General features: G+C 40.1%; 2 protein-coding genes across 2 annotated transcripts; both read left to right on the top strand.

Moving 5' to 3' along the window:
* The first annotated feature begins 1,730 nt into the window (after positions 1 to 1,730).
* Positions 1,731 to 8,445, top strand: LOC111583251 (3-mercaptopyruvate sulfurtransferase-like). The gene is made up of 2 exons (XM_023292238.3): positions 1,731 to 2,754; positions 4,717 to 8,445. Exons 1-2 carry the CDS (start codon positions 2,166 to 2,168, stop codon positions 5,013 to 5,015), a joined length of 888 nt encoding a protein of 295 aa, XP_023148006.2. The 5' UTR covers positions 1,731 to 2,165; the 3' UTR covers positions 5,016 to 8,445.
* A 218-nt stretch (positions 8,446 to 8,663) lies between these two features.
* On the top strand, positions 8,664 to 25,725 carry rab40b (RAB40B, member RAS oncogene family). Its single transcript, XM_023292230.3, has 6 exons — positions 8,664 to 9,053; positions 16,915 to 16,975; positions 20,005 to 20,065; positions 22,688 to 22,765; positions 22,844 to 23,066; positions 24,108 to 25,725. The coding sequence occupies exons 1-6, from the start codon at positions 8,918 to 8,920 to the stop codon at positions 24,368 to 24,370; spliced, it is 822 nt and encodes a 273-aa protein (XP_023147998.2). The 5' UTR covers positions 8,664 to 8,917; the 3' UTR covers positions 24,371 to 25,725.
* The last annotated feature ends 813 nt before the right edge of the window (positions 25,726 to 26,538 follow it).

The following is a 26,538-nucleotide window of genomic DNA, read 5'->3' as shown; positions in this document are numbered from 1 at the left end:
AGCTAGCAAACTGTCGTGCAATAAACCCAACTGCGATTATATTCTTAAATTTTGTGTTATTAGTATCCTTGTGTGTATTTTTTCTTATATATATTGTATATATAGTGCATATATCTTATGTCTTTAATATATAGATGTGTTTACTTGATTTTTCTTACTGTCACTTTGCTGCTGTGACGTTGCAAATTTCCCCTTGTAGGACTAATAAAATCTATTCTATTCTATTCTATTCTATTCTATTCTATTCTATTCTATTCTATTCTTTTCTATATTTGTCTAAAATGACTTAGGAACATTCTCAGTTCTGGACCTATGGACTGGGTCTATCTATGTCTGCATCATGACTCCACATGGAAAAGAACTGAACAGAGGAAGAGAAAAATCTGACTGAGAGACTCGACAAAGATGGAAAAGGATCCAGGAAGATCAGCGAGCAACTAAAAACCAGTGAAGCACAGAGTCAGCAGTAATCAGGAGGTATAGAAGGAGTCATAGTACCCCTAATCAGGAGGTACAAAAGGAGTCATAGTACCACTAATCAGGAGGTCTAGAAGGAGTCATAGTACCACTAATCAGGAGGTATAGAAGGAGTCACAGTACCACTAATCAGGAGGTACAGAAGGAGTCATAGTACCACTAATCAGGAGGTATAGAAGGAGTCATAGTACCACTAATCAGGAGGTACAGAAGGAGTCATAGTACCACTAATCAGGAGGTATAGAAGGAGCCATAGTACCACTAATCAGGAGGTACAGAAGGAGTCATAGTACCACTAATCAGGAGGTACAGAAGGAGTCATAGTACCACTAATCAGGAGGTATAGAAGGAGTCATAGTACCACTAATCACGAGGTATAGAAGGAGTCATAGTACCACTAATCAGAGCTCCTAAAATGACTCCACAGACAGTGAACTACTTCCTCCATCCATCTGTAAAAACAGACAGCAGCTGCTTCAGACTGGGCTCAGGGGTTCTCAATGGAAACCAGAGTTAGTGTGAAGATCAGATAATGTGAAGGAACCTTCAGAACATCAACCTCTAAGGACAGAGGAGAAGAACTAAACCTGGTTGCTGCTCAGAACTAAACTTCCAGATGAAAGTTTGCTTAAGAACATGAGAAGAAGCCTGATGGATGATGGAGAACATTCTTTGGTCAGATGAAGATCAATGAGTTGGGCTCAGATGGAGTCCAGATGTTTGGTGAGAACCTGACCAGGACTACCACAGTGGATGCATAGTCCTGACAGTGAAGCACGGAGGTGGAAGTGTGATAATAAAGGGCTTCATGAGTGCAAAAAGTGTTGGCGAGGTGACATTTATAAGAACAAAACTGACCTGATATTTGTCTACAATGACTCAAAATGAGTCCAGAAGGACGTAAAATTGTCCAAAATAACTTAAAATGTCCCAAAATGACTTAGAAGTTGCCCTGATGAGCTACAAATTTTCCAAACTGAGCTACAAGTGGTCCAAAATGACTTAAAATCCACCCATAACTCCTCAACAATTGTACCAAAAATTACTCAAAATTTGTTCAAAAAGACTCGGATGACCACAGTGAATGCATGAACCTGACAGTGAAGCATGGAGGGGGGAATGTGATGATATGGATCCCAGGTCGAGGCTGGGATGTGAACCAGGGATCATCTAGCTGTAAGGTGACAGTGCTAACCACAGCCCTGAAATTGTTCAAATTAGCTTAAAAATTACCAGAAGTTGAGCTCCAGATTGTCCAGACTGACTCATATTTCATCCAGGGTTACTCCAAAATTGTGTCCAACAGGAGTTCAAACTGTCCCAAAATGATCAAATTCCAGCTGATTAGTCTGAACGTTGACTTGAGGCCAATAAAACAGTTTTGGGGTTTTTAAAGAGACAGTCAGAGAAGCAGAACCTCCAGCTGAAATGTTCTGTATTGCTGTAAACTGTGCGTTAAAGTTAACGGAAATGCGCATTTTACGCATCTCCATGAGTTCTGAGCCTCTGATTCTTTATCAGAACTGTTGGTCGGTGACTGAGTCCCTGCAGCTGATTTCACATTAAAGTCCGGTTCTGAAGAACTGCGCTCTAATCTAAGTCCAGTTTCAGGGTCTAAGGGAGGAGCGGATACCAGCAGATATTTATAAAACGTTTCCAGACTCGGTGCGCACTTCCAGGTCTGCGTCATGGCGGCTCAGACTCGAGCTCTGGTCTCCACTCAGTGGCTCACAGACGCAGTCAGAACCAACCGGGTCGGTCCGAAGCTGCGGGTTCTGGACGCCTCGTACCACCTGCCGCACATGAACCGGGACCCCAAGGCGGAGTTTGCGCAGCGGCACATTCCGGGTGCGTCGTTCTTCGACATCGACGCCTGCAGCGACCAGAACTGCGGACTGGACCAGATGTTACCGGACCCCAGCAGCTTCTCCCGGTACGTCGGAGATCTCGGGGTCAGCAACGACACGCACGTCGTCGTGTACGACGGCAGCGACTTCGGCTCGTTCAGCGCGCCCCGGGTGTGGTGGATGTTCCGGGTGTTCGGCCACAGCTCGGTGTCGGTTCTGGACGGAGGCATGCGGGGCTGGATGGCTGACGGCGGCCCGCTCACTGCAGAGTCCAGCCGGCCGGAGCGCACCGACTTCAGGGCGACTCTGAACCGGTCCTGGGTGAAAAACTACGAGGAGATTCTGGAGAACATCAGAACCAAGCGGGTCCAGGTGGTGGACACCAGGTTTGAAGGCCGGTTCCGGGGCACCGAGCCGGAGTTCAGAGACGGTGAGAGTTAGAAGGTTCTAAAGATGTTCCTGAGGAACCAGTTTCCATCCATTAAAGTATTCGGACAACTTTAAAGTTTCCTCTTTTACTGGTTCCAGCATTCAGTCAGGATCCGTTTCATGTAACAAGAAATTACAAAAAAAAGACTTAAAGTGAAAACAGATTCTTCCTAAATAATGTCAATTAATTAATAATAGAACATATAAAATAAACTATCCTTGACATCACTGGGGATTTTCCATATTTTTGTGGGGATTTTGAGTGTTTGTGGAGAATTTTGCATCTCTTTATGCTGCATCATCTTGCATCTTTTCATGGTGGCTGTGCATCTCTATGTCATGATCATGAAGCTTTTTGTGCTATTTTTGCATCTTCTTGACTTGTTTTGTTTCTCATGTTTTCGGGGCAGTTTTGTGTCTTTCTCTAATTTTGTGTCTTTTATTGGTCTTGTTTTTTGTTGTTCATCTGATTTTTTGTTGTTGTTTTGTGTCTCATTTTGGAACTAAAACCAGATTTATTGTTCAGACTTCTGACACCTGGATGGATTTAAACTGATCTGGTGTCAGTTTTTACCAGAACTCAGATGTGTTTCTCCTCCTAAATGTCATGGTTCTATCTGCTGGACTGATGAAGTTCTGAGGCTCAGAAATGATGGAAAAAGTCCATTAAAAAGTGATAAATCTGGACCCACCTCTATGGACTTCAAGGACCTGGAACTCTGGAAATATTCCCAGTCTGAAGGTAGAACTCTGATCATTGATAAAGTTACTGGGGATCAGCTGATTGTGAGGAGGTCGGGGGAGGAACTGGTGGATTGTCCTGAAACGACCCAGAGCTTTGGTTATATAATCCTCCTGTCAGCTGTTTACAGCAGAATGAAAATGTTCAGATTCACTGCACTCAAGAAAATGAATGTTTTAGTAAATAGCACAGTAAATGCATGGTGCTGACAGTGAAGCACGGAGGTGGTTCTGGAGAATCAGCTGGAACCAGGAGGGAAGAAGTTTTTCCCTCAAGTTATAGGAGCTTGTTTTAAAGTTCTAAAGTGGACTGACTTTTATTGAATGGACTTTTATAGAAATGACACGAAGTAAAGCAGAACAGAGGGATTAGGTTAGAGTTTCTTTGTGTTTTGCAGTTTTCACATCTTATCTGGGTGCAGATTCAGAGGTTGGGCTGATCACAGAGGAAATAATCACCAAATCTGTACATTCCTCACAGTGTAGTTTCCTTCCAGCCTGGATCCTGTTCAGACCCTCAGATCTGCGGTTTATCACTTCATGTAAGATGCTGTAATATGATTTTTGAATATGTTTGTGTTGTCTTTTGTGCAACAGTGGAAGGCAGGTCAAGAAGGACCAGATTTATTGAGACTTTGAGACATAAATATAAATACAGTGAAACGATACCAGAAGGAAAAGACTTAATGTGGACTCTACTGTGGATAAAAGCCTGTAGCTCATCAGGGCAACTTCCAAGTCATTTTTGGGCATTTTAAGTTATTTTTGGACAATTTTAGGTCATTCTGGACTCATTTTGAGTCATTGTGGACAAATAGCAGGTCAGTTTTGTTCTTATAAATGTCATCTTGCCAACACTTTTTGCACTGATGAAGCCCCTTATCATCACACTTCCACCTCCATGCTTCACTGTCAGGACCATGCATTCACTGTGGTCATCGAGGGGGGTTAATGTTGTTAACTGTCCTTCACATTGTTTCTCTTTGTGCTTGTTTTGCATCTGTTTGTTGTTTTTGTGTTGGTTTTGCATCTCCGTGCTTCACTGTCAAGTTCATGCCTTCACTGTGGTATTCGGAAATATATTTCAAGGACCTGTAACCCTAAAAGTATTCATAATATGAAGGTGAAACTTTGCGTGGCTTCATTAATTATACTGAAGTTATTGACGATAAAGAATCAGATCAGATTTGACATTAACATCATCCTGCTGTCTGTCCTCTAGATGTCCTACCTGGACATTTCCCTGGAACCATCAACATGCCGTTCAACAGTTTCCTGGATGAAAGTGGGAAGCTGCATGGAGCTGAGCGTCTGTCGGAGATGTTCAAGGAGGCAGGTGTGGACCTCCAGAAGCCTCTCTGGGCTACCTGTGGTTCAGGTGTGACGGCCTGTCAGGTGGCTCTGGCTGCTCACCTGCTGGGACACCCTGGGGTTTGTATCTACGACGGGTCCTGGTATGAGTTCTTCAAAAAGGCGTCTCCAGAGTACATCATCTCTGAGGGAGAAGCCAAGAAGGTCTGAACCAACGCTGTGAAACCGAGAAGCAGAGACGTGCCGAGTTAGATAAAGAATTTACTTCCTACACTGCTATGAAACGTTTGGTTGCTATCGACACAAAAAAGGCTGTAAAACTGTGAGAAGCTGATGTTTATTTAGAGGTTATTCAAGTGGCAGCAGCTAAAAAAAGAATTGGAAATTAAACATTAACTAAAAGTGACTGAAAACAGCAGCTGGAAATGAAACTAAACAATGAAGGAGGATGTCAAAATGAACGCCTCAGAGCAAAATAAACTTGAAAACAGCAGCTAAGAAGACATAAAACAGTAACTGAAAACAGTGACTGAAAATGACTAAAAAATTTGACTGGAAACAAAGTGAAAAACAACTAAAAATGAATTTAGACAGTGAAGGAAAACATCAAACTGAGCGGGTCGAAACTAAGATAAACAGCAACTTAAAATGACATCAAAGAGCATCTGAAAAACAACTGAAAACAGCGACTGAACGTGAAATATTACAGTGATTGAAAGCAAAACTACACCAACTGAAAATAGTGACTCAAAATCCCACTAAACAGCACCTAGAAACCACTGAAAACAAAAAACTGGAAATTATAATGAAGCAGTGACAGAAAATGACTGAAAAGAGCAACTGAAAATGGATTTACACAGTGAAGGAAAACATCAAAATGAGCGGCTGTAAAGTAAAACAAACAGCAACTTAAAAAGATGTTAAACAGGAACTGAAAACAGCGACTGAAACTCAAACGGTGACAGAAAATGACTGAAAATAAATTTAAATAATGAAGGAAAACATCTAAATGATTGACAAAACCAACATAAACGGCAACTCGGAATCACAGGAAACAGCACCTAGAAACGACTGAAAACAGTGACGGGAAATGAATTTAGAGAATGAATGAAGACATCGAAATGAGCAGCTCAAAACTAAAATAAACAGCAACTGAAAACAGCTGAAACTGACTGGAAACCAATGAAAACAGCGGCTGAAAACACCTGAAAACTGACAGTAAACCGCAGTCGAAAACAGCAGCTAAGAAGACATTAAACACTTGCTGAAAATGACTAGAAACAGTGACTTTAAATCAAAGGAAATGAAAGAAAATAACACTTGGATATAAATTTTCCCAGTGAAGGAAAACACCTAAACAGCAGCTCTAAACAAAACTAAACTGCAGCTGAAAACTGTGACTCAGAATCATATTTAACAGCATCTAGAAAAAAAAAACAGTGACAGGAAATTAAAATAAAACACCAACAGAAAATGAATTTAGACAGTGAAGGAAAACATCAAATGAGCGTCTCAACTCAAAAACAGCGACTTTAAAAGACATTAAACGGCATCTGAAAACAGCTGAAATCAGTGACTGGAAATTAAAATGAAACTGTGATTGAAAATGTCTGAAAAGAGCAACTGAGAATTAATTTAAACAGTGAAGAAAAACATCAAAATGAGCAGCTCAGAATAAATGTAAACTGCAACTGAAAACAGTGACTCAAAATCACATTTACCAGCACCTAGAAACATCTGAAAACAGTGACTGGAAATGGAGTGAAAAGCAACTGAAAATGACTGAAAACAGCGACTGAAAATTAATTTAAACATTGAAAGAAAAAATGAGCGTCTCAAAATCACATTAAACAGCGGCTGAAAACAGCTGGAAACTGACAGTAGACCACCGTCGAAAACAGCAACTGAAAAAGATAAAAACAGAGACTCACAACGAAACCAAACAGCCTCTGAAAACCCCTCAATAACCAACAGAACCATGCTGGACTGCACTTCCTGTGTTGGTCACATGACGCGACCCTCATCAGTCACATGACTCAGATGTTTACCAATTCAAAAAACGCAAAAAAAAATCCCAAAACAAAACGCGAACGTCTCACAGTTTTGCAGCCTGTGATGTAGAACTGTCCTCATGTTGTGAAAGTAGAGTTCATATAAAAACCTGCACTCTGCCTCCCGGCCCGCAGGGGGCGCCTCCTGTTTAAAACTGAGCTGAGTGTCTACAAACCAACAGAATAAATCAGACTTGGCCCTCCTCATGCTGCTGAAGCCTAAATATGAACATGAAGATCTAAAGAATCATATTTAAATCACTGAACACGAGTTTAATTTACATCCAACCAGAGCAGGAAATGTGAAGCTGCTGCTGATTCAACAGCTTTTCTTTTTACTCGTTTTTATATTTTTGGATTTTAGATTTTATACAATGTCCAGTTTGCACACAATTCACACCGCTGTAGCCGTCATTATTAAACCACTGTATGTTAAAAATAAAAGTTTCAGTATCATCAGTAAAGTTTAAACTGCTTTTGAAAAGATGAATGTTTTTCTTTTGATTTTTTAAAAATACAACAGTCAAGATGTTCCTAAACCAGTGAGATCAGGATGAAAACAACAAGTAAATAAATATTCAGTTCTACGACAGAAGTGAAACCGGTGAAATATCGTTTAACCCTGGTGTCGTTCTGTGGGTCAAATTGACCCGTTTTAAAGTTTGAAAATGCGGGGAAAAAAATTTTCACGATGAAACTTCTGATGTCCACATTTTCAACATTTTTGGCAAATCTTTGAACATTTTTTGGTGGAAAAAAAGAAACGTTAAAAAAATGTTTAAGAACATTCACAAAAAAAATCAACCAAAATCCAGTGAATTTCGCTGTATTTTGGTTGATTTTTTGTGAATGTTCTAAAAGAAAATATCAGAAGTTTTGCTGATATATATGTAATCATTTTAGATATTTTTAGGATTTTTTTGAAGATTTTTTACTCATTTTTTGAAAGTATTTACCAGAATTTTCTTGCCGAATTTGGGGTATTTTTTTTTTTTTTTTAATAAAACTTTTAAGGAAAACTTTGAAGGAATTGTTGGAATTTTCTTCCTGAAAGTTTTGCAAATTTTCAGAAATTTGAGGAATTTTTTGCTGAAGTTTTGTATTTTTTAAGACAAGGAAACAATATTTTTTGGTGCCTGTAAATGAAGACAACAGGAGGGTTAAAGACTATTTGTAGGAGAAACTAATTAATTATTGATCAGCCTATAAATAAAACCTAATAAACTAATGACGTTTACATGTGAAGAAAGCTGGGAAATCTCTTTATGTTTATATTAACAAACACAATAAAGGTTTCACAAATCAGAACTTGTAGTTTCATGAAATTTTAGTATCTGTAGACTTAATCCAGATCTGACGCGTTTATAAGTCATGGGTTCAGATCTGGACCTGGTCTGCAGTGGTCTGGATGTAAAAAAAGCTCAGGAATGTAATCGTTCTTGCAAGTTTCACTAAATAAAATGTCTTCTGGGAATCACTGAGGGTCTGATTAAATGTCTAACGAGGTTTTAAATCATTGAAATGTGGAAAGAAAACAAAATGTAAATGTGTTTCTCTTAACTGTCAAAATAAATGTCTGTACTTCCGGTTCCGCTCTGTCATGCTTTTATTTTGTAGCTAAAACAGGAAGTTTCTGTTATCGTGTTCAACTTGACGTCACGCAGGGAGCCAATCACAGGGCTCCTACTGCGCAGACAGACGTTTCCAGCGTCCACTCCATGCTCCAGGTTGCCCCAGCAACCCAGCCGGTGGACCAATCAGAGGCCGCCTCCTCCCCCCTCCCCCCCCCACCGGGATCCGCCACCGTCCGCCTTCAGTCCCGGAGCAGAACGGAACCAACCGGAGAGCCGTCACCTCAGTGCGTAAAAGCGCGGCGCGTCCTGTGAGCGCTACCGGCTCAGAGCGCGCACCAGCTTTGATGCGCGCCGCAGGTTGGACTCACCTGGACTGAGCAGGTAACATGTGACCTGGTCTGGTCCTCTGGAAGCGGAGGACCAGCGGGGAGCTTCGGTTCGGGTCTCGCCTCATGATGGGACGCTTCGGCCGCCGCCCGCCGCCAGGATGAACCGGAGGAGCCCCAGAGCGCACGACTTCCTGCTCAAGTTCCTGCTGGTGGGCGACAGCGACGTGGGGAAGGGAGAGATCCTGGAGAGCCTGCAGGACGGAGCCTCCGAGTCCCCGTACGGACACGACATGGGTGAGTACCGGGGGGGAGGAACCCGCCGGCCGGGGAGCTCTGGAGGTCGGTGGTCCGGTTTTACGCACGTTTTACGCAGCAGGAAACCAGTGAGTCTGGAGCCAAACCAGTGAGTCTGGAGCCAAACCAGTGAATCCGGCTCAGATCAGTAACATCCCAGTGACTCTCTGTCCACCGACTTGAGCACCAGTTTGTTCTGAACTGGGAACTCTGGGATTTAAATCCGTTTCAAAGCGGTTTTATTTCCCTTCGGTGTTTTTGCTCCAACACGTTTTTCTGACAATATTTTTTCAGATTCACATTAAATTAAATTAGAGGAAATAAAATCGAACATATTGTTATTTTTATGTTTCTGTTGTTTCTGTTTAGTTTCTGTTAGTTCTGTTCCTTTGAGTCTTTTTCAAACCTAAAAAGTCAAAAGATTTAGAGGAAAATCTAGAAACTGACAACAGATTTTTGTATTTAAACTAAACTAACCATAAATCTGTGTATTAATACTTTTACTGAAGTAGTTTTGAATGCAGGACTTGTGTTTGAGTATTTTGTTGTTTCCGTTTTGGATTTTTAGTTTGTTGTGGAACATTTTGGCTGAAAGCTGCAGAATCGGAACCTGATCATATATTTACATTATTATGAGGGAGATTAAATCAGTAACGTTAAATAAATCTGAATAAATCTGGAGATTAACTGTGTTTCTATTATTGTCAATTAATTAAATGAATTATTGAAAAGTCTCAAACAGCAGTAAATCTGAATCAGCTTTATTTATAATAGATTTCCACATAAATGATTCATCTGTCTGATGAATGTTTCTTCATCAGACACATCTCTCCAACAACTTCACCACAAATCCACTTTAAAAATGACAAAATACGAGCTTGCTGTGAAGTTTTAGGAAAAGTGAAAGTACTAGAAAGCTACGGTTCATGTGAAGGACTTTATTAGGAGCACAGGAGGTCCTCAGTTTACGACGTCCTTGATTTACGTCATTTCGTCGTTACGTCGGAACTGATTCAGACGAACTAGTTGACAAGCTGTGTGGATGAATACTGTATGTGCAGTTGTCATGTGGCGCTATAAGACAGTTTTGTTTACATTTGCCGCCACACTGGATTATGCTACATTCGCGAACTTCATTATGGCTCCCAGCGTAAGTCAGACTTACAGTTTACATTTTCGCCATATTTACCTATCAAGTTATGTTTCAGTGTGAGATAATGACTGTTTGCGTTACTGTAGTTGTACAAACATGTAAACTGATCGATATCATGATGCACCTCACGGCTTTGTTTACATTTTCATCGGAGTTCCAACTTATGGCGAAAATCGACTTACGTCTGACGTAAGTGGAGGACCTCTTGTACTGATTGTTTTTCAGGCTGTAGTTAGTTCAGGAAAACCCTGAAATACTTAAATATACACTATCAGATGGATTTTTCTGTCCTGTTTGGGCATATCTGTGCTGACACTCAACAGTTACCAGAACTGATTAAAGAAACTAATCTGCAGCTTTTGTCATTTCTTGTGTATCTGTGGGTGGAAAGTTGTCTGCTTCCAGCTTCTCAGATGAGCCGGTTTGCTGCTCTTCTTTGTCTATAGTGAACTTTTTAGTGTTTTAAACATGAGTTCTGGGAAACTGGACTAAATGATTTATAAAGAAAATACTGTTTAGATGAACCATTTGTTGGTTGCAGCGCTGCAGTGAAAGGTTCCTCAGAGCTACTGTCTTGGTCCAGATGATGGACAGGTTTGGGGTTTTCCATTGATGAACATCTTTCAGTTTGGCTCCGACGCTGGAAAACCAAAAGGCTGCCGTCGGTCCAACAGACATAGCTGTGGTCTGAATCTGTGGTCTGAATCTGTGGTCTGAATCTGTGGTCCTTTGCTGTCCGGATAAACCCGGAGAGGAGCTGCTGGTGGAGGCTAAACACTCTGGAAGCTGTGATTGGAGCTCAGAAGAATGCAGCCCAACGGTTTATTTTCTGTGTTTTATGGGCTGTTGGTAATCTCCTGAGCTGCAGCCAGCAGCCTGTTTACTGACGCTTTCATAACTCATCATGTTGTGTAACTTCATGTTCTCGACTGAACCTCCACCAACAGTTGGAGAAGCTGCTGACCTCCAGGAGAAGATGAATCACTGATGATCTGAACCGACTCTGGTTGTTTTCACTCAGCAGCAGTCTGTTTGTTGAAACACACCTCTAGAGGTCAGGAGTCAAAGATGTTAATGATAATATAAAACAGACAACATGTAGCTAATGGCTAAGCTAAAATAGAACTCAAAGCAGCTGATATACCAAATAATCAAAATCAAGACTAAAAGCCACGCTACCAACTGTTGAATGTCTGCTACAGGACACAGAGCTAATGTAGCATGAATGAGCAAAGCTACTGATTATTCAAAAGCAAATAAACTCACAGGATACAAGGCTAACGCTGATTCACTCAGGCAAAGCTACAGATTAATAAAGACTGACTTGAAGGGCACAAAATATCATTAGAAGGGCAATGCTAGCAACTATTTAACAACAACTAGGAGCATACAAAGCTAAAATAACAAAGGTAGCACTACACTGCTGACTACCTATTGTCTGCTACAAGACACAGAGCTAACATCACATTAGGGAAGCTAAGCTACAGGTTATTTAAAACAAATCAACTAAAATGACTCATGGCTAAGGTAGCGTTAATGATGCTAAGCTACCAATTATTTAAAAGCATATCAACCAGCAGAACACAGAGCTAACAAAACAAAGGTAGTGCTACACTGCTGACCATCTAATGCCTGCTACAAGACACAGAGCTAACATAGCATTAGTGAAGCTAAGCTACAGATTATTCGAAATAAACTAAAACGACTCAAAGCTAATATAGCATTAATGCAACTGAACCACCAATTATTCAACATCAGCTAAAAGAACACAAAGCTAGCCCAACCTAAGTAAGACTTCACTGCTAAATATTTAACAGGACACAAAGCTGATGCTAACATTAGTGAAGGTAAGCTACTGATTATTCAAAGCTAACTAAAGGGACACAAAGCTAATGTATCAGAAGAAGGACTACACTACCAACTACTTACATAAAGCTAGCGTAACATTTATAGTGCTAAGCCACCATTTATTCATCCACTAACAGGACACTAAAGTAATGTAACACAGGAAGGGCTTTACTGATTATTTAACATCCACAGACCTACTTAGTGGATCTAATCTACAGATTATATACCACAAGAATAAGTCTCAAAGCTAAAGTAACATTAATGGAGCTGAGCTAATGATTGTTCAAGACCAGCTAACAGGACACAAAGCTAACACATCGTAAGAAGGGCTACAGCACTGCCTGTTTAACATCTGCTATAGGGTAAAGAGTTAACATAGCATTAATGGAGCTAAGCTACTGATTATAAACATTAGAGCTAGTTGTAAAGCTAATATTATTCAACATTGACTAAAAGAACACAAACCTAAAGTACGGTAACAGAAAGTTCAATGCTACTAGCTATTTAACATCTGCTACAGGACACAGAGCTAAGCTATTGATTATAAAACAATAGAACAGGACCATAAAGCTAGCATTATAGCTAGTGATTATTCAGTGCTAAATCAAAGGACACAAAGCTAACATAAAAAAGAGGGCAACACTATCAATTATTTAACATCTGCTATGGGACAGAGAGCTAACGTAGCATTAGTTGAGCTAAGCTACTGATTATATAATGTGAAAACAGGATACAAAGCTAACATTATAGCTAACCATTATTCAACAGAACACAAAGCTAAAGTAACCAATAGGGCAACTCTACCAACTATTTAACATCTGCTACAGGACAGAGAGCTAACGTAGCATTAGTGGAGTCAAATTACTGATTATAAAACATGAGAACATTATGTAAAGCTAAGTTTATAGCTAACCATTATTCAGCGTTGACTGAAAGAACACAAAGCTAAAGTAACAGAAAGGGCAATGCTACCAGCTATTTAACATCTGCTCCAGGACATGTCTAACATAGCATAAGTAGAGCTAAGGTACTGATAATATAATATGAGAATAGGATGCAAAGCTAACATTAATGATTGGGGACACAAATCTAACATAACAAAAAAGGCAACTCTACCAACTAACATCTCCTACAGGACACAACTAACGTAGCATTAGTGGAGCTAAGGTATTGATTATGAAACATTCGAACAAGCTGTAAAGCTGACATTGTAGCTAACCATTACTCAACAGAACACAAAACTAAAGTCACAGAAAGGGCAACACTAGCAACTATTTACCATCTGCTACAGGACACAGCTAACGTAGCATTAGTGGAGCTAAGCTACTGATTATAAAACAGAACAGGATGTAAAGCTAACATTAGGGATACAAAGCTAATGTAACAGAAAGGACAATTCTACTTCCTATTAAACATCTGCTATAAGACACAGAGCTAGCATAGCATAAGTGGAGCTAAGCTACCATATTTTCTTGCTGATGGGTGTCTTCTGCAGCTCCGTGTTGTTTCTAAGCCCAAATCAAATAATCTTGTTTGCAGCTGCAGATTATAGATTGTAAAATGCTCTAATTAACATTTACATTACACTTCTCTACTTTCTCACGAGTCCCCGTTTAAATGCACAACCTTTACTGGTATTATGCAGTATTTTTTTGGCATTTTCCTGCAGTATTTCTGAGTATTTTGTTGTTCCAGCCTAGCAGGCAGCTGCAATCTGTCCTGTTTCACTGTTTTGATGTCTGTCTTCAGACTGCTCCAGCTTCTTACGTAACTCCAGCTCCCTGAGATGCTTCGTTCCAGAGCGTAATAAGTTGAACATATGTGTGTAGGTTGGACCGCTGCATCCCAGAATAACTTTATTATATCACAGCTTGTTCTCTTCTTCGTCCTGCTGAGCTGCATGGTTTAGACTCACGAGCTGCCGCTAAATGTTTGTTCTTTCCACATTATAAATTTATAGCACAATGTTCACGGGTGCATTACTGTAATATAAATATAAGATCTGTACATGTCAGTGTATAGATATTATATGTGTTTATATATGTGTGTGTTTCAGAGGTAAATGGATGCTTTCAAGGTTTTAAGTTTCCTACTTTTAAATGTCACAACTAGAGCACTAATGGTTTATTTTTCAGTAAAAATACATTAAATGTGCAGAACTTCTGTATTATTTAACGTGTTCTGTTCAGGTTCTGACATGTAGAACAGCACAATGGCCTCCATTTTTCACTGTAGAAGGGCAAAGTTTGATTTGTTTCTTCTTCTACGTGAAGGTTTGTTAGTGGTTAGCACGGAGCTACTGTGACTCACTGGATTTTTGCTGCTTTACTTCCAGTACTGATGCGTTACCGGAATCAGGGATTTGCCTCCCTGAATGTAAATATTCCACTAAAACAATTTCCCCGAAACTGTTTTATAGGGGCACCATCACTGCATCCTGGGCAGGGGTGGAGCTAAGCCCAGGATGCAGTGTTGGTGCCCCTTTAAAACCATGTTGGCTACACTAAACATGGTTGCAATAAACAAAATGGAGGAAGCTGGAAACCAGTTGTAGTAAGACCATTCTGCAGCATAGAACTGTCTGACAGCAGATCATCATCATCCTGCTATAGGGGCAAATAAATACTTTTTGTGTTTGTCCTTTAAACCAATTACAGTTGATTAGGGGTGGAGCTAAGCCCAGGATGCAGTGATGGTGCCCCTTTACAACACTGCTTTTAATGGGCACCATCACTGTATCCTGGGCTTAGCACCACCCCAGATGATTGTGTTTGGTTTATAAAAATACAAACACGTCAGAGAGTTTTGTCCCTTTAAATTTTTCACATGGCCTCCATTTCTCTCTGTAGAACGACAAAGTCTGGTTTGTTTCTTCTTCTACGTTAAGGTTCGTTAGCGGTTAGCAAACAATGAGTCCGAATCACCAGATGTTTGCAGCTTTACTTTCACTACTGGAGCCCTACCATTTGTAATATCCACTTCACTGCAGGAAAAAAACACACACTGATTTTTTTGGTCGGGATCATGTAGCAAAGTCGCCATGCTAGTTTTTTGGATTATCTGTATTACTGACATGATGGTGCCCCTTTTAAAACCACTGCGGCTATGCTAAACATGGCGAAGTAGAAGAAGCTGGAAACCAGTTCTAGTCAGACCATTCTGCAGCGTAGAACTGTCTGACTGCATCTCATTATCATCCTGCTATAAGGACAAATACATGCTTTCGTGATTGTGTCCTTTAAACCAATCACAGTTGACTAGAGGCGGAGCTAAGCCCAGGATACAGTGATGGTGCCTCTTTACAGCACTGTTTTTAAGGGGCACCATCACTGTATCCTGGGCTAGGGTGGAGCTAAGCCAAGGATGCACTGTTTGCGGAGCAGAATGCGCCGCAGAATGGTCTGACTAGCACTAGTTTCCAGCTTCTTGCACTTTATTATTATTATTGCAGCCATGTTTAGCGTAGCCTTTAGCACCACCTAGTGACGACACCACACAGCCGAGTTTATTCTCTTGAAAGTAATTAGTGGAAGCTATCCTAAATGGCACTTTCTATGTATTCAGCAGTTTTAATTTTCTAAAATTGCAAATTAATCTGCTAAATGAATTGTAATGTAGCCTGTCGCGCCCCCTACTGACAGTGCAACACCTTTGTTTTTATTTTCAAAACTGGTAATCGAATAGGACTAATTTACGTTTTCTTTCTTTTCTTTTTATTCATTTTGTGCAACATTTCAAAAGTTTGCTTCATGATATTGTTGGACGTGATCAGAAACGTTCTTTAAAGCTGGTTTGAACTGGTTTGAAGTGGTTTAAACATGATTCTTCAGTGTGTTCCTGTAGCTCTGAGCAGCTTTTCCAGACACCATGAGAGTGTTTGTTCGTTGCGGAGGCGTCTCAGCGGTTCGTCCTGATAATTACTGTTATAAAAGAGCTGCTGCTGCTGCTTTTGTTCTCGTCGGGCTTCATGTGAAGGCAGCCTGATATTAGCAGATAATCAGGACGCTGTGAAGGTCTGAGCATCAGTGGAGCTGCTGCAGATCTCTGAAAAACCTCAGCAGATCTGAAGACGTCTAGCTGGAGGAGACTTTATTTAACGTGCTGTCAGACGGAGGTTGGTGGGGTCTCATCCAGCTGTTTGATGCACATTTTCAGAATACAAGGAGATTTTTAATGGAGAAAAAGAAACCTGGCAAAGAAATAAATGAATGTAGTGGACCCTGACTGTTCTTTTATGGTGCTACACCTGAAAAAAAAAAACCCTAAACAGGCTCACGGATCAGATGGAAATCTGTTTATCAGCTGGACTAAAACCGTTGGTGCAGATTAGTATGTATTATTATGACTTTGCAAATTCAGATTTTTATCAACAAAACTGGTTTTTGGAGCAAATGGTCTCTACTCAGACTCCAACTCTGATATCAGCCTCATATCTGATCCTTGAACTCCCCCAGTCGTTGTACAGGAGAACAGATTTTAATTTAGATTAATTTAGGGAATAAACATAAATGTTAGTCAAATTTTTATCCTATTTTTGTTTATAGTTTGAGAAGTTAAGAAGCTGAATTCACCTTTAGCTGCTCCTGTTTGCAGTTCATCCATGGGCGTACAGACAGATATAACCGGATTACTGTGATACTGAGGGAAACCTAAAAACATGAAGTTTCTTAAGGGAGTTCTGCATTAAAGTGAGAATCACCATGGACACCAGATATAATGGATGCTCTGGGAGTTTATGTTGCTCTGAATCTAAAACTGTGTGTTAAATGTGTGATTCTTCACATTCAGTTGAGTTATGACTGAGAAAATGTGATTTTGATGCATTTAGTGCCACAGAATGAATGGTTTTCTTTGTTTCAGGCATCGACTACAAGACGACCACCATCCTCCTGGACGGGAGACGAGTCAAACTGCAGCTCTGGTAGGAAAACACACTCACATCTCACCAATTATCAGCTGCACTGATCATTGATTAATCAGACTGAACAATTTTTTGAAGAAAATCTGTGATTACAGATTTCTTACATGTGAATATTTTCAGGTTTCTTTCCTCCTTTATGACAGTAAACTGATGACCATTGAACAAAAAAAGACATTTGAGGAAACATCTGATCCATATTTTTCACCATTTTTTGACATTTAATCTGATCGATTTATCCAGTAAATAAATGTTAGTTGCAGCTTTAGAATGAACCTACAACAAACCAAACTCCATTAGAAAAAGCTCTAATTTAAATCCATACAGATGATTGAATCCTGATTTTTAGCTCTGATTTGTCGCCTCCAGAAGATTTTAGAATCAGGATGAATTTCCCAACAAGTGAAAAGCAACAAGCCCTGAATCAAGCCAAACACGTTCTAAGTTCCCACCAGCAAGTCTCAATTTATGACTAACAAATCTAGAGTTGAGACAATCAAGTTCCAAGCTGAGACTAGAAGGTTTTGGGTTGACACCAACAAGTTTCAGGTTAAGACCAACTAGTACCCAGGTGGATGCTAACAAGCCCTAAGTCAAGATCAACTAGTCTCAAGTCAAGACCGATAAGTCCAGATTTCAGACCACCAAGTACTGTTTTAAGACCGAAAAGTTACCAACAAGTTTTGAGTTGGGACTAACGAGTCCCAAATTAAAAAGCAACAAGTCCAGAGTCAAGTCTAGAGTAGAGACCAACAACTTTTGAATTGAGACCAACAAGTCTCAAGTCAAGACCACCACATCCAAAGTCAAGTTTTTAGTCCAACAAAGTCTGACGTCCCGAGTAGAGACCGATAACAGGAAAGTCAGGGCATCTGATTCTGACTCACATTCCAAATTACACTGCAGCAGATTTTACAATCAGGAGGAATTTCTGTCAGATCGGTTGTTTTAAGATGTTCAGTTGGAGGTTTTTGTGGTTCAACAGATGAAGACTCTTCTAGAAACATGACCAGCTGATCGTAAAAGGAAAAAGCTCATAGTTGTTCTGTTTTCAAAGATGTTCAGGACTTCATATTGCAGTGACAAAAACTCAGTGAAAAGTAAGTATTAGTAAGAAATGCTTTGGTTTTATTTGTCTTTGGTTTGAGTTTCCAGTCTCCTCTCTAACTCCGCTGATGTGATGGAATTAGTGGATCGATTTGTAGAAGCTCCTCTGAGTCTGGAGGAATAACGATAAAAAGCTTCTGATGTTACACAACTGACAGCAACGCAGGTCCGACTCACTGCAAAATCGGATTAAAAACCTGCCATCTGCGAGGTTTTGTGACTCATTTCAGCTCTGAAGTCTAACAAGTTAAGAAGATCTTCTGTAACTGACACATCCAGCAGCGTCACCTGCAACCAGCAGCATCTTTAAAGGAGGAAAATGTCTTATTTAATATCAGAGTTTCTACCGAGGAACAGAAAACCATCCTGGAGATGTCAGGTCCGGAGAGTGTCAATAATAGAAAATGTTTAACTGATTTTGTTTTGGATTTAAGCTCTAAGAAGTGAAGAAAACAAAATGCAAATCAAGCAGAAAGATGCAAGAAGACCACAAAATAACACAAAACAACTATAAAGACACAAGATGAACACAGAGACTTAAAATAACCACAGGAACACGCAAAATTACTTTAAAAAAAATGTAAAACGACCTAAAACAAAGACACAAAATTCCTTTAGAGATGCAAAACAACCACAAAGAGACGTAAAATGACCAATAATGAACATAAAACTGCCGCAAAAACAAAAGACGAACACAGACTAAATATAACCACAAAATGATGCAAAATGACTTTAAATAGATGTGAAATTACCTGAAAGAGATGCAAAAATACCACAAAAATAAAAAATACCACAAAAAGACAAAAACAACCACAAAAAGATATGCAATTACTTTACAGAGACTAAAATGTTTTGGGTTAAGACCAAAAAGTCTTTAGTTGAGACCAACAAGCCACCAAACCAAGACCAACTAGTGCCCAGGTGGATGCTAACAAGCCCTAAGTCAGACCAAACCAGTCCTGAGTCAAGACCAACTAGTCCCAAGTCAGGACCAGTAAGTCAAGATTTGAGGCCATCAAGTGCCGAGTTAAAAAAGTGACTAACAAATTTTAAGTTGGGACCAACAAATCTAAAGACCAACTAATCTGAAATCAAGACAGGCAAGTTTCAAGTTAAGCCAGCATGTCTCAACGTAAAACCAACAAGTTCATTATCTAGAGTTGAGACCAACAACTTTTGGGTTGAGTTGGGACCAACAAGTCTCAAATCAGGACCAGCACACTCCAAGTCCAACAAAGTCTGAAGTCCCAAGTCAAGACCGATAATCGATAAGTCAAGACAATCTAATTCTGACTCACATTTCAAATTGAGACCAAGAAGCCCCTAGTCAGTTCCTGAGTTAAGACCACTAAGTCTCAATTCAAAGTCCAATTTGTTTATGTGAAGTCCCAAGACAAATACCAAGACAAGAACTAAGATCCAAGAATTCAGTTCCAAGTTAAGACCCACAGGTCCTTAGTAAAGGCCCACCAAGTCCAGGGCGAAGTCCCAAGTCAAGAATAACAAACAAGTTAGTTTTACTTTGCTGTTTTATTTTGTTGAGTCTCCAGATTGATTACTGAAGCCTGGCCAAGTCCAAGTACAACAAGACTCGGGTTCTTGCCTGATAAAACTGTGATGGTGTTGTGGATTTTATACTGTTTATCTGCTGTCAGTGTTTGTTGACTCGACTCCTGGTGTCCGAGACATCGAGTCGGGTTCAGATGGTATCCACAGAAACACCAACCGGAGCCAAACCCTGTAGGTCTGAATCTAAACCAGATCCCAGATCTCTACTGCAGCTCTGGACCCTCCTCAGACATCCTGAATATTTGTTTAGATGCCCACTGAGTTCCTTACAAACAGTCAGAAGATGGAATGTTGATTTTAAAGTTTGTCTTCTGTGTGAAATAACCTCAGACCTTTTATTCTCTGTGTGGTTTCAGGGACACGTCTGGTCAGGGACGGTTCTGCACCATCTTCAGATCTTATTCCAGAGGAGCTCAGGTAACATGACAGCACAACAACGACACAATAATATCAACACAACAACAACACAACACCAACACAACAACAGCAACACAACAACATCAACATAACAACAACAACAACACAACATCAACACAGTGTCAACATGTCAACACAACATCAACACAACAGCAACACAACAACATCAACATCATCAACACAACATCAATACAAAAATCAACACAACATAAACACAATGTCAATATCATCAACACAACATCAACACGTCAACACAATGTCAACACGTCAACACAACATCAGCACATCATCAACACATCAACACAACGTCAATACAAACATCAACACATCAACACAATGTCAACACATCAGCATAACATTTACACAACATCAACATCATCAACACAACAACATTAGCAACACAATATTAACACAACATCAGCAGCATCAACACATCAACAACCTCAACACAACATCAACAACATTAACATAACATCAACACAACATTAACACAGCAGCAACATCAACACATCAACACAACATTAACACAACAGCATAAACATCCACACAACATCAACACGACATCAACGCTAGCTAATATTATGTTAGCATCATGCCTGGTAAGCTGATGCACTGGTAGATTACGCTAGCTAACGACATGCAAGTATCACACCTCGTTAGCTGATGGACTAGCAATAGATTACCCTAGCTAACGATCTTAGTATTATGCCTTGATAACTGATGGACTAGCAATAGATTACCCTAGCTACATGCTTTGTTAGCTGATGGGCTGGTATATTACCCTAGCTAACAATAGGTTAGCATCATGCCATGCTATCTCATGGGCTGGTAGATTATCCTAGCTATTGATATGTTAGCATCATGCCTGGATGCCTGATGGGCTGGTTAGTTACCCATGCTAAAATGTGTTAGTAACTTGGGCTGTTAGCAGATTGACTGCTAGCAGGTTTGCCTGGCTAGTGATTTTTTGTAGCTTTCATGTCCTGTTAGCTGACCTTTGGATAGCTAGTAGCTTCACCAGCTAATGTTGCTACGTGTCCAGTTAGCTGACTGTTGGATAGCTAGTAGCTTCACCAGCTAATGTTGCTACGTGTCATGTTAGCTGTACTTTGGATAGCTAGTAGCTTCACCAGCAAATGTTGCTACATGTCCTGTTAGCTCACCTTTGGATAGATGGTAGCTTCAGCAGCTAATGTTGCTACGTGTCCTGTTAGCTGACCTTTGGATAGCTAGTAGCTTCACCAGCTAATGTTGCTACATGTCCTGTTAGCTGACCTTTGGATAGCTAGTAGCTTCACCAGCTACTAGCTATCTGGTTACTTAGCTGTAAGAGCTCACTTTGAACAGTTTTGTACTTTAGACAGTTTCATGAAGTAGATTTTGCAGCTTGTGTTTCCTCGCAGACTTTAATCAGACCCTCTCGGTTCGGTTATTTAAAGCTTGGAGCTGTTTAGCGTCTCCACGGTAACACAAGATGAAGCTGTGATGTTTTTAGTGTTTGGATTGTGATGAAACTCTTCCACTCCTCAAACACGCCTCATTATTATCCTCCAACGCTCTCCGTGGAGGGAAGTCATCGTTCATCGGGGCTATTCGTGGCGACGGAGTAGACGTCACCATGGCAACAGGGACAGCATTGCCACAGCAATGCCTAAAGCTCACCATGAGTCTTTGCTGTTTGTGTGTGTGGTCTGATGGGATCCAGACCTGCAGTGGACTACAGCTCCCAAGAGGCTTTGGTCTAACTTTAAATCAGACACGATGGAAGATTCCCGAGGTTAATACATCGAGGTTTGAGGTGCTGTAATTTCCTGCAAAGGATTATTAAAGGATCTATCTATCTATCTATCTATCTATCTATCTATCTATCTATCTATCTATCTATCTATCTATCTATCTATCTATCTATCTATCTATCTATTTATTTTGAAGGTTAAAATCGGAACACGCTCACTTCCTGTAGCGTTGCATCCAACAAGACAGGAAGTCATCATCTTCATTCTTCACTGCATCGTTTAACGATTTAGTCTTGAAAATGTCAAATATAATAATTAAAACTCAAAATTTAGTTTAAGTTTATTCTGTGAAAAATGACAAACAGTTAATGATTCATCAGATTGTTGTTTTTAGTTGTCTTTTATTTGACAAATTAATTTAGTGACTCATTATTTCTGCTCTATAATCCGTTAAACTGCAGTTTAATTGGACTAAAATCAGTCTTTGTCCATTAAAACCCGATCCCAACAAATATTCATTCAACAGCATCAGATGGAACCAAGCTTATTGTCATCTTTGACCATTTTCTGTAAATCTTTTGTCGGAAACTTGATTTAAAATGTTGTGTACTGGAGTTTTATCTGGTATGCTGTGGAGTACAGGGGGTCCTCGACTTACGTTGGAGTTCCAACTTAGGGCGAAAATTGATGTAAAGTCGACGACGTAAAGTCGACGACGTAACATCCATTTTCGCCCTAAGTCGGAACTCCGACGTAAGTCAAGAAACTGGACTAGAAATGTTGTTTACTTGAGTTTTAGTTGTTTTTTTAATGGTTTAATTGTGTTTCCTGTTTATTCTACTGTGTTGTTGTTGTTGTCACCTGACTAAAGTCGTGTTTCCTTCAGGGAGTCCTTCTGGTTTATGACATCACCAACCGCTGGTCCTTCGATGGAATCGATCGCTGGATCAAAGAGATAGACGAGGTCAGTGATCAATACCGGAGATGTTTACTGGTTTAACAACAGCAACAACAACAGCCCTTCCCCTCTGTGTTTACGCAGCATGCCCCGGGGGTCCCTAAGATCCTGGTGGGAAACCGGCTCCACCTGGCCTACAAGCGTCAGGTGACCACGGACCAGGCCCGGGTCTTCGCCCAGAAGCTTGGTGTCACGTTCTTCGAGGTCAGTCCGCTCTGCAACTTTAACGTCACCGAGTCCTTCACCGAGCTGGCCCGGATCGTCCTCATGAGGCACGGCATGGAGCGGCTCTGGAGGCCCAACAGAGGTACCAGACCAAGACCAAAACCAAAACCAGGACCAGAACCACAAACACAATCAGGACTAGGACCAGAACCACAACCAGGACCAGAATCACAACCAAAACCACAATCACAACCAGAACCATGACCAGAACCACAAACACAATCAGAAACACAACCAGAACCACAACCACAATCACAACCAGAACCAACACCACAACCAGGACCAGAACCACAGCCAGATCAAGAACCACGAACTGGAGCAGAACCACAACCACAACCAAAACCACAATCAGAACCACAATCAGAACCACAACCAGAAACAACACCACAACCAGAACCAGAACAAGAACCACCAACAGGACCAGAACCAGAACCACCGACCCGGTTCCACCTCAGGCTCTACTGTAGAAACCTGCTGAGAGACGCTTTAACTGAAGATGGTTCTAAGTGTTTAATATTTTCAGGTCTGTGCTGCCCCCTGCTGGACGGCACACAGATATACTACATATAGTATCTGAAGTACACACAGATATACTACATATAGTATCTGAAGTACACACAGATATACTACATATAGTATCTGAAGTACACACAGATATACTACATATAGTATCTGAAGTACACACAGATATACTACATATAGTATCTGAGGTACAGAAATATACTACACATAGTATATATAGTCCACAGAAAAATAGAACATACAATATAAATACAGTATATAAAGTACACAGACATATAGTATATATAGTAAATATAGTACACATATAAAGTACATAAAGTACACATATATATACCTGTGTGGTATATATATAACATATATAGTACACAGATAAATACTATATGTAGTACACAAAAGTTTAAAAATTCTGATTTCTTTTCTATAAACTGTGAAGCTGTTCTCATCTTTGGGGAGCTTCAGTATTTATTGATGATGTGTGGACTGATTGATTATTGATTGTGGACTGATTGATTACTGATTTTGGATTGATTGATTTTGGACTGATTGATTATTGATTTTGGACTGATTACTGATTGTAGACTGATTGACTATTGTGTTTCAGTCTTCAGCCTCCAGGACCTGTGCTGTCGCTCCATCGTCTCCTTCACTCCGGTCCACCTGGTGGAGAAGCTGCCGCTGCCTCCAACCCTCCAGTCTCACCTCAAGTCGTTCTCCGTGGCGACCGGCCTGAACGCCCGCATGATGCACGGACGCTCGTACTCTGTGGCCGGGCAGCACGGCGCCTCCCGAAGGACCAAACCCAAACCAATCCCACTGACCAGCCCGTCCGCTCAGAGCTGCAGGAACGGCTGCAAGGTTTCCTAACGACAGCAAACTCACCGCGGTGTGTTCAGGGCCTGAAGGCGTCGGAGGGAAGGTTCTGATCCAGAGGGAAAAAATTTTTTAAAACTGCTTCAAACTACAGGAAATTAGAAAAACTAAACCGTCTGGAACTGGTGAGAACAATCTCTGGGTTCAACATGTCGAAGTTTTAGTTTCACCTGAAAAACTGGAGCAGCTGACTTCACGTAAACAACAGTAAACAACAATAAACAACCGTAAATGACAATAAACAACCGTAAACAACAAGACACGACAGTCAACAGCAGAAAACAACAATAAACAGGAAACAAGGTTAAACAACAATAAACAAGAGTTCACAACAGTTAACAAAAACAAACAATAAATTACAATAAACAACAAAAATCAGGAAACAAGAGAAAACAGCAGGAAACAATAACAACAGTAAACAATAAACAACAGGAAACAACAATAAACAGGAAATAAACAGCTAACAATAAACAACAGGAAACAATAATAAACGGGAAATAAACAGTTAACAATAAACAACAGGAAACAGGTGTAAACAACGTAAGATTTGTTTTTTGAAAATATTTTTGTGGAAACATTAAAACTTTATGTGAGAATATCCGACACTTATTTCTGAACATCGTAGAACAACTACTATAAAATGTTCTCAAAATATTACTTTTTTCTCACGTTTCGACTTTTAAAGACTTTCTGAGAATTTTCTTTGTCCAAATATTACAGTCTGAAAATGTCAGTTTTATTCTTGAAACAAACTTTTTCACATAAAACACTTTATTCTGAAAATATCACAACTTTTACTCTCAAAAATATACATTTTTTCCCCAGACTTTCAACAGTAAAATTTTAATATTTCTTAAATCTTTAAATGTCACATATTTATGAATTCCCTCCTCGTAAAATCAGATTACTGTTGAAATATTCCATCTTTTATGGGATATTCCAGCTGTTTTCTCTCTATTGTGAACTTTTCAGGTTCGTGTTTTCTTTGCCAACGGTGACCTGATGAAACTCCATCAGACTTCAGAGAAGAAGAGACTTTTAAACTTTCTGCTGTGATTAAAATGTGTTTTTATATTTTTATTGAGGCCTGTAATGAATCACAAACTGAAGACGAGGAGATCTGAGGTAAATAAACGACATTAGGCCTCAGACTGGTTTGATTTCAGGTGAATCTTCCTTCATGTTTACACTCTGAACCTTCTCCTTGTGTTTTATTGAACCTCCTCTGTGTACAATATTTGTACGTGTTGTAAATACGCTGTTTGATATGATGAAGATGAACAGGCCGTTCCAGTGTTTCAGGTCACGTTTCTAAGATGCATCTTTACAATAAACTTTATCCTTCGTCACTCTGTTTAATATCAAATATCATCACTTTAAACTTCATGAAGCTGAAAACCTTCAGTTTTCACTCAACTTTTCTTTGATAAGAATTTAAACTTTTTTAGTCTCTTCACTTTTTCCTCATTAAACTGCTTCGTCAAATAACATGAACTTCTCAACATCTTAACTTTCTTCTCTTTCAGTTTTTGTGGTTGTGTGTCTGTATTGGTTTTGTGTCTTTTTGTCATGATTGTCTCCTTCTGGTCATTTTCTGTTTCTGTGGGATAGTTTTGTCAGCATTTATGGATTGTGTGTTTGTGTTCGGTTTGTGTCTCTTCATAGCTGCGTGTCCACTAGAACCCTTTCCCCAGAGTTCATTTGCATAAAGTAGACTTGACTTCTCCTTTATGCAAATTCGACGTGGTGTGTGGAGGTCCGACGCATCGCGAAACTTCAAACGTCTAAACTAGCCGTCAGTCAACTAAAACCAGGACAGATTCAGCTGCTGCTCAGCTTATTTCTCGCTTCAAATGCTTTCAGAAATACTTTCCGCTGGACTGTTTTCAGAATAAAAGAGAAAGTTTGCCGCCATGTTGTTTGAAAGCGCTGTCATGTGACCACCTAGTGGCCCGCTAGTGACCGCCCACCATGCAGGCGACTTTCAGATGCGGTGCGTTTACATGCGGGATAAACTGATCTAGTGGACACATAGCTACACGAAAAACAACCACAAAGGCACACAAAACAACCACAAAGAGACACAGCAAACACAAACCCGTGAAGTGGCCGTCGTCAGTTTTTCCCTCCAACAAAAACAGATGAAGACTTTTTGTCGTGTT

Source organism: Amphiprion ocellaris, chromosome 18 (genome assembly GCF_022539595.1).
Source record: "Amphiprion ocellaris isolate individual 3 ecotype Okinawa chromosome 18, ASM2253959v1, whole genome shotgun sequence".
NCBI lineage: Eukaryota > Metazoa > Chordata > Actinopteri > Pomacentridae > Amphiprion > Amphiprion ocellaris.
This window is presented reverse-complemented; position numbering and strand designations above follow the sequence as displayed.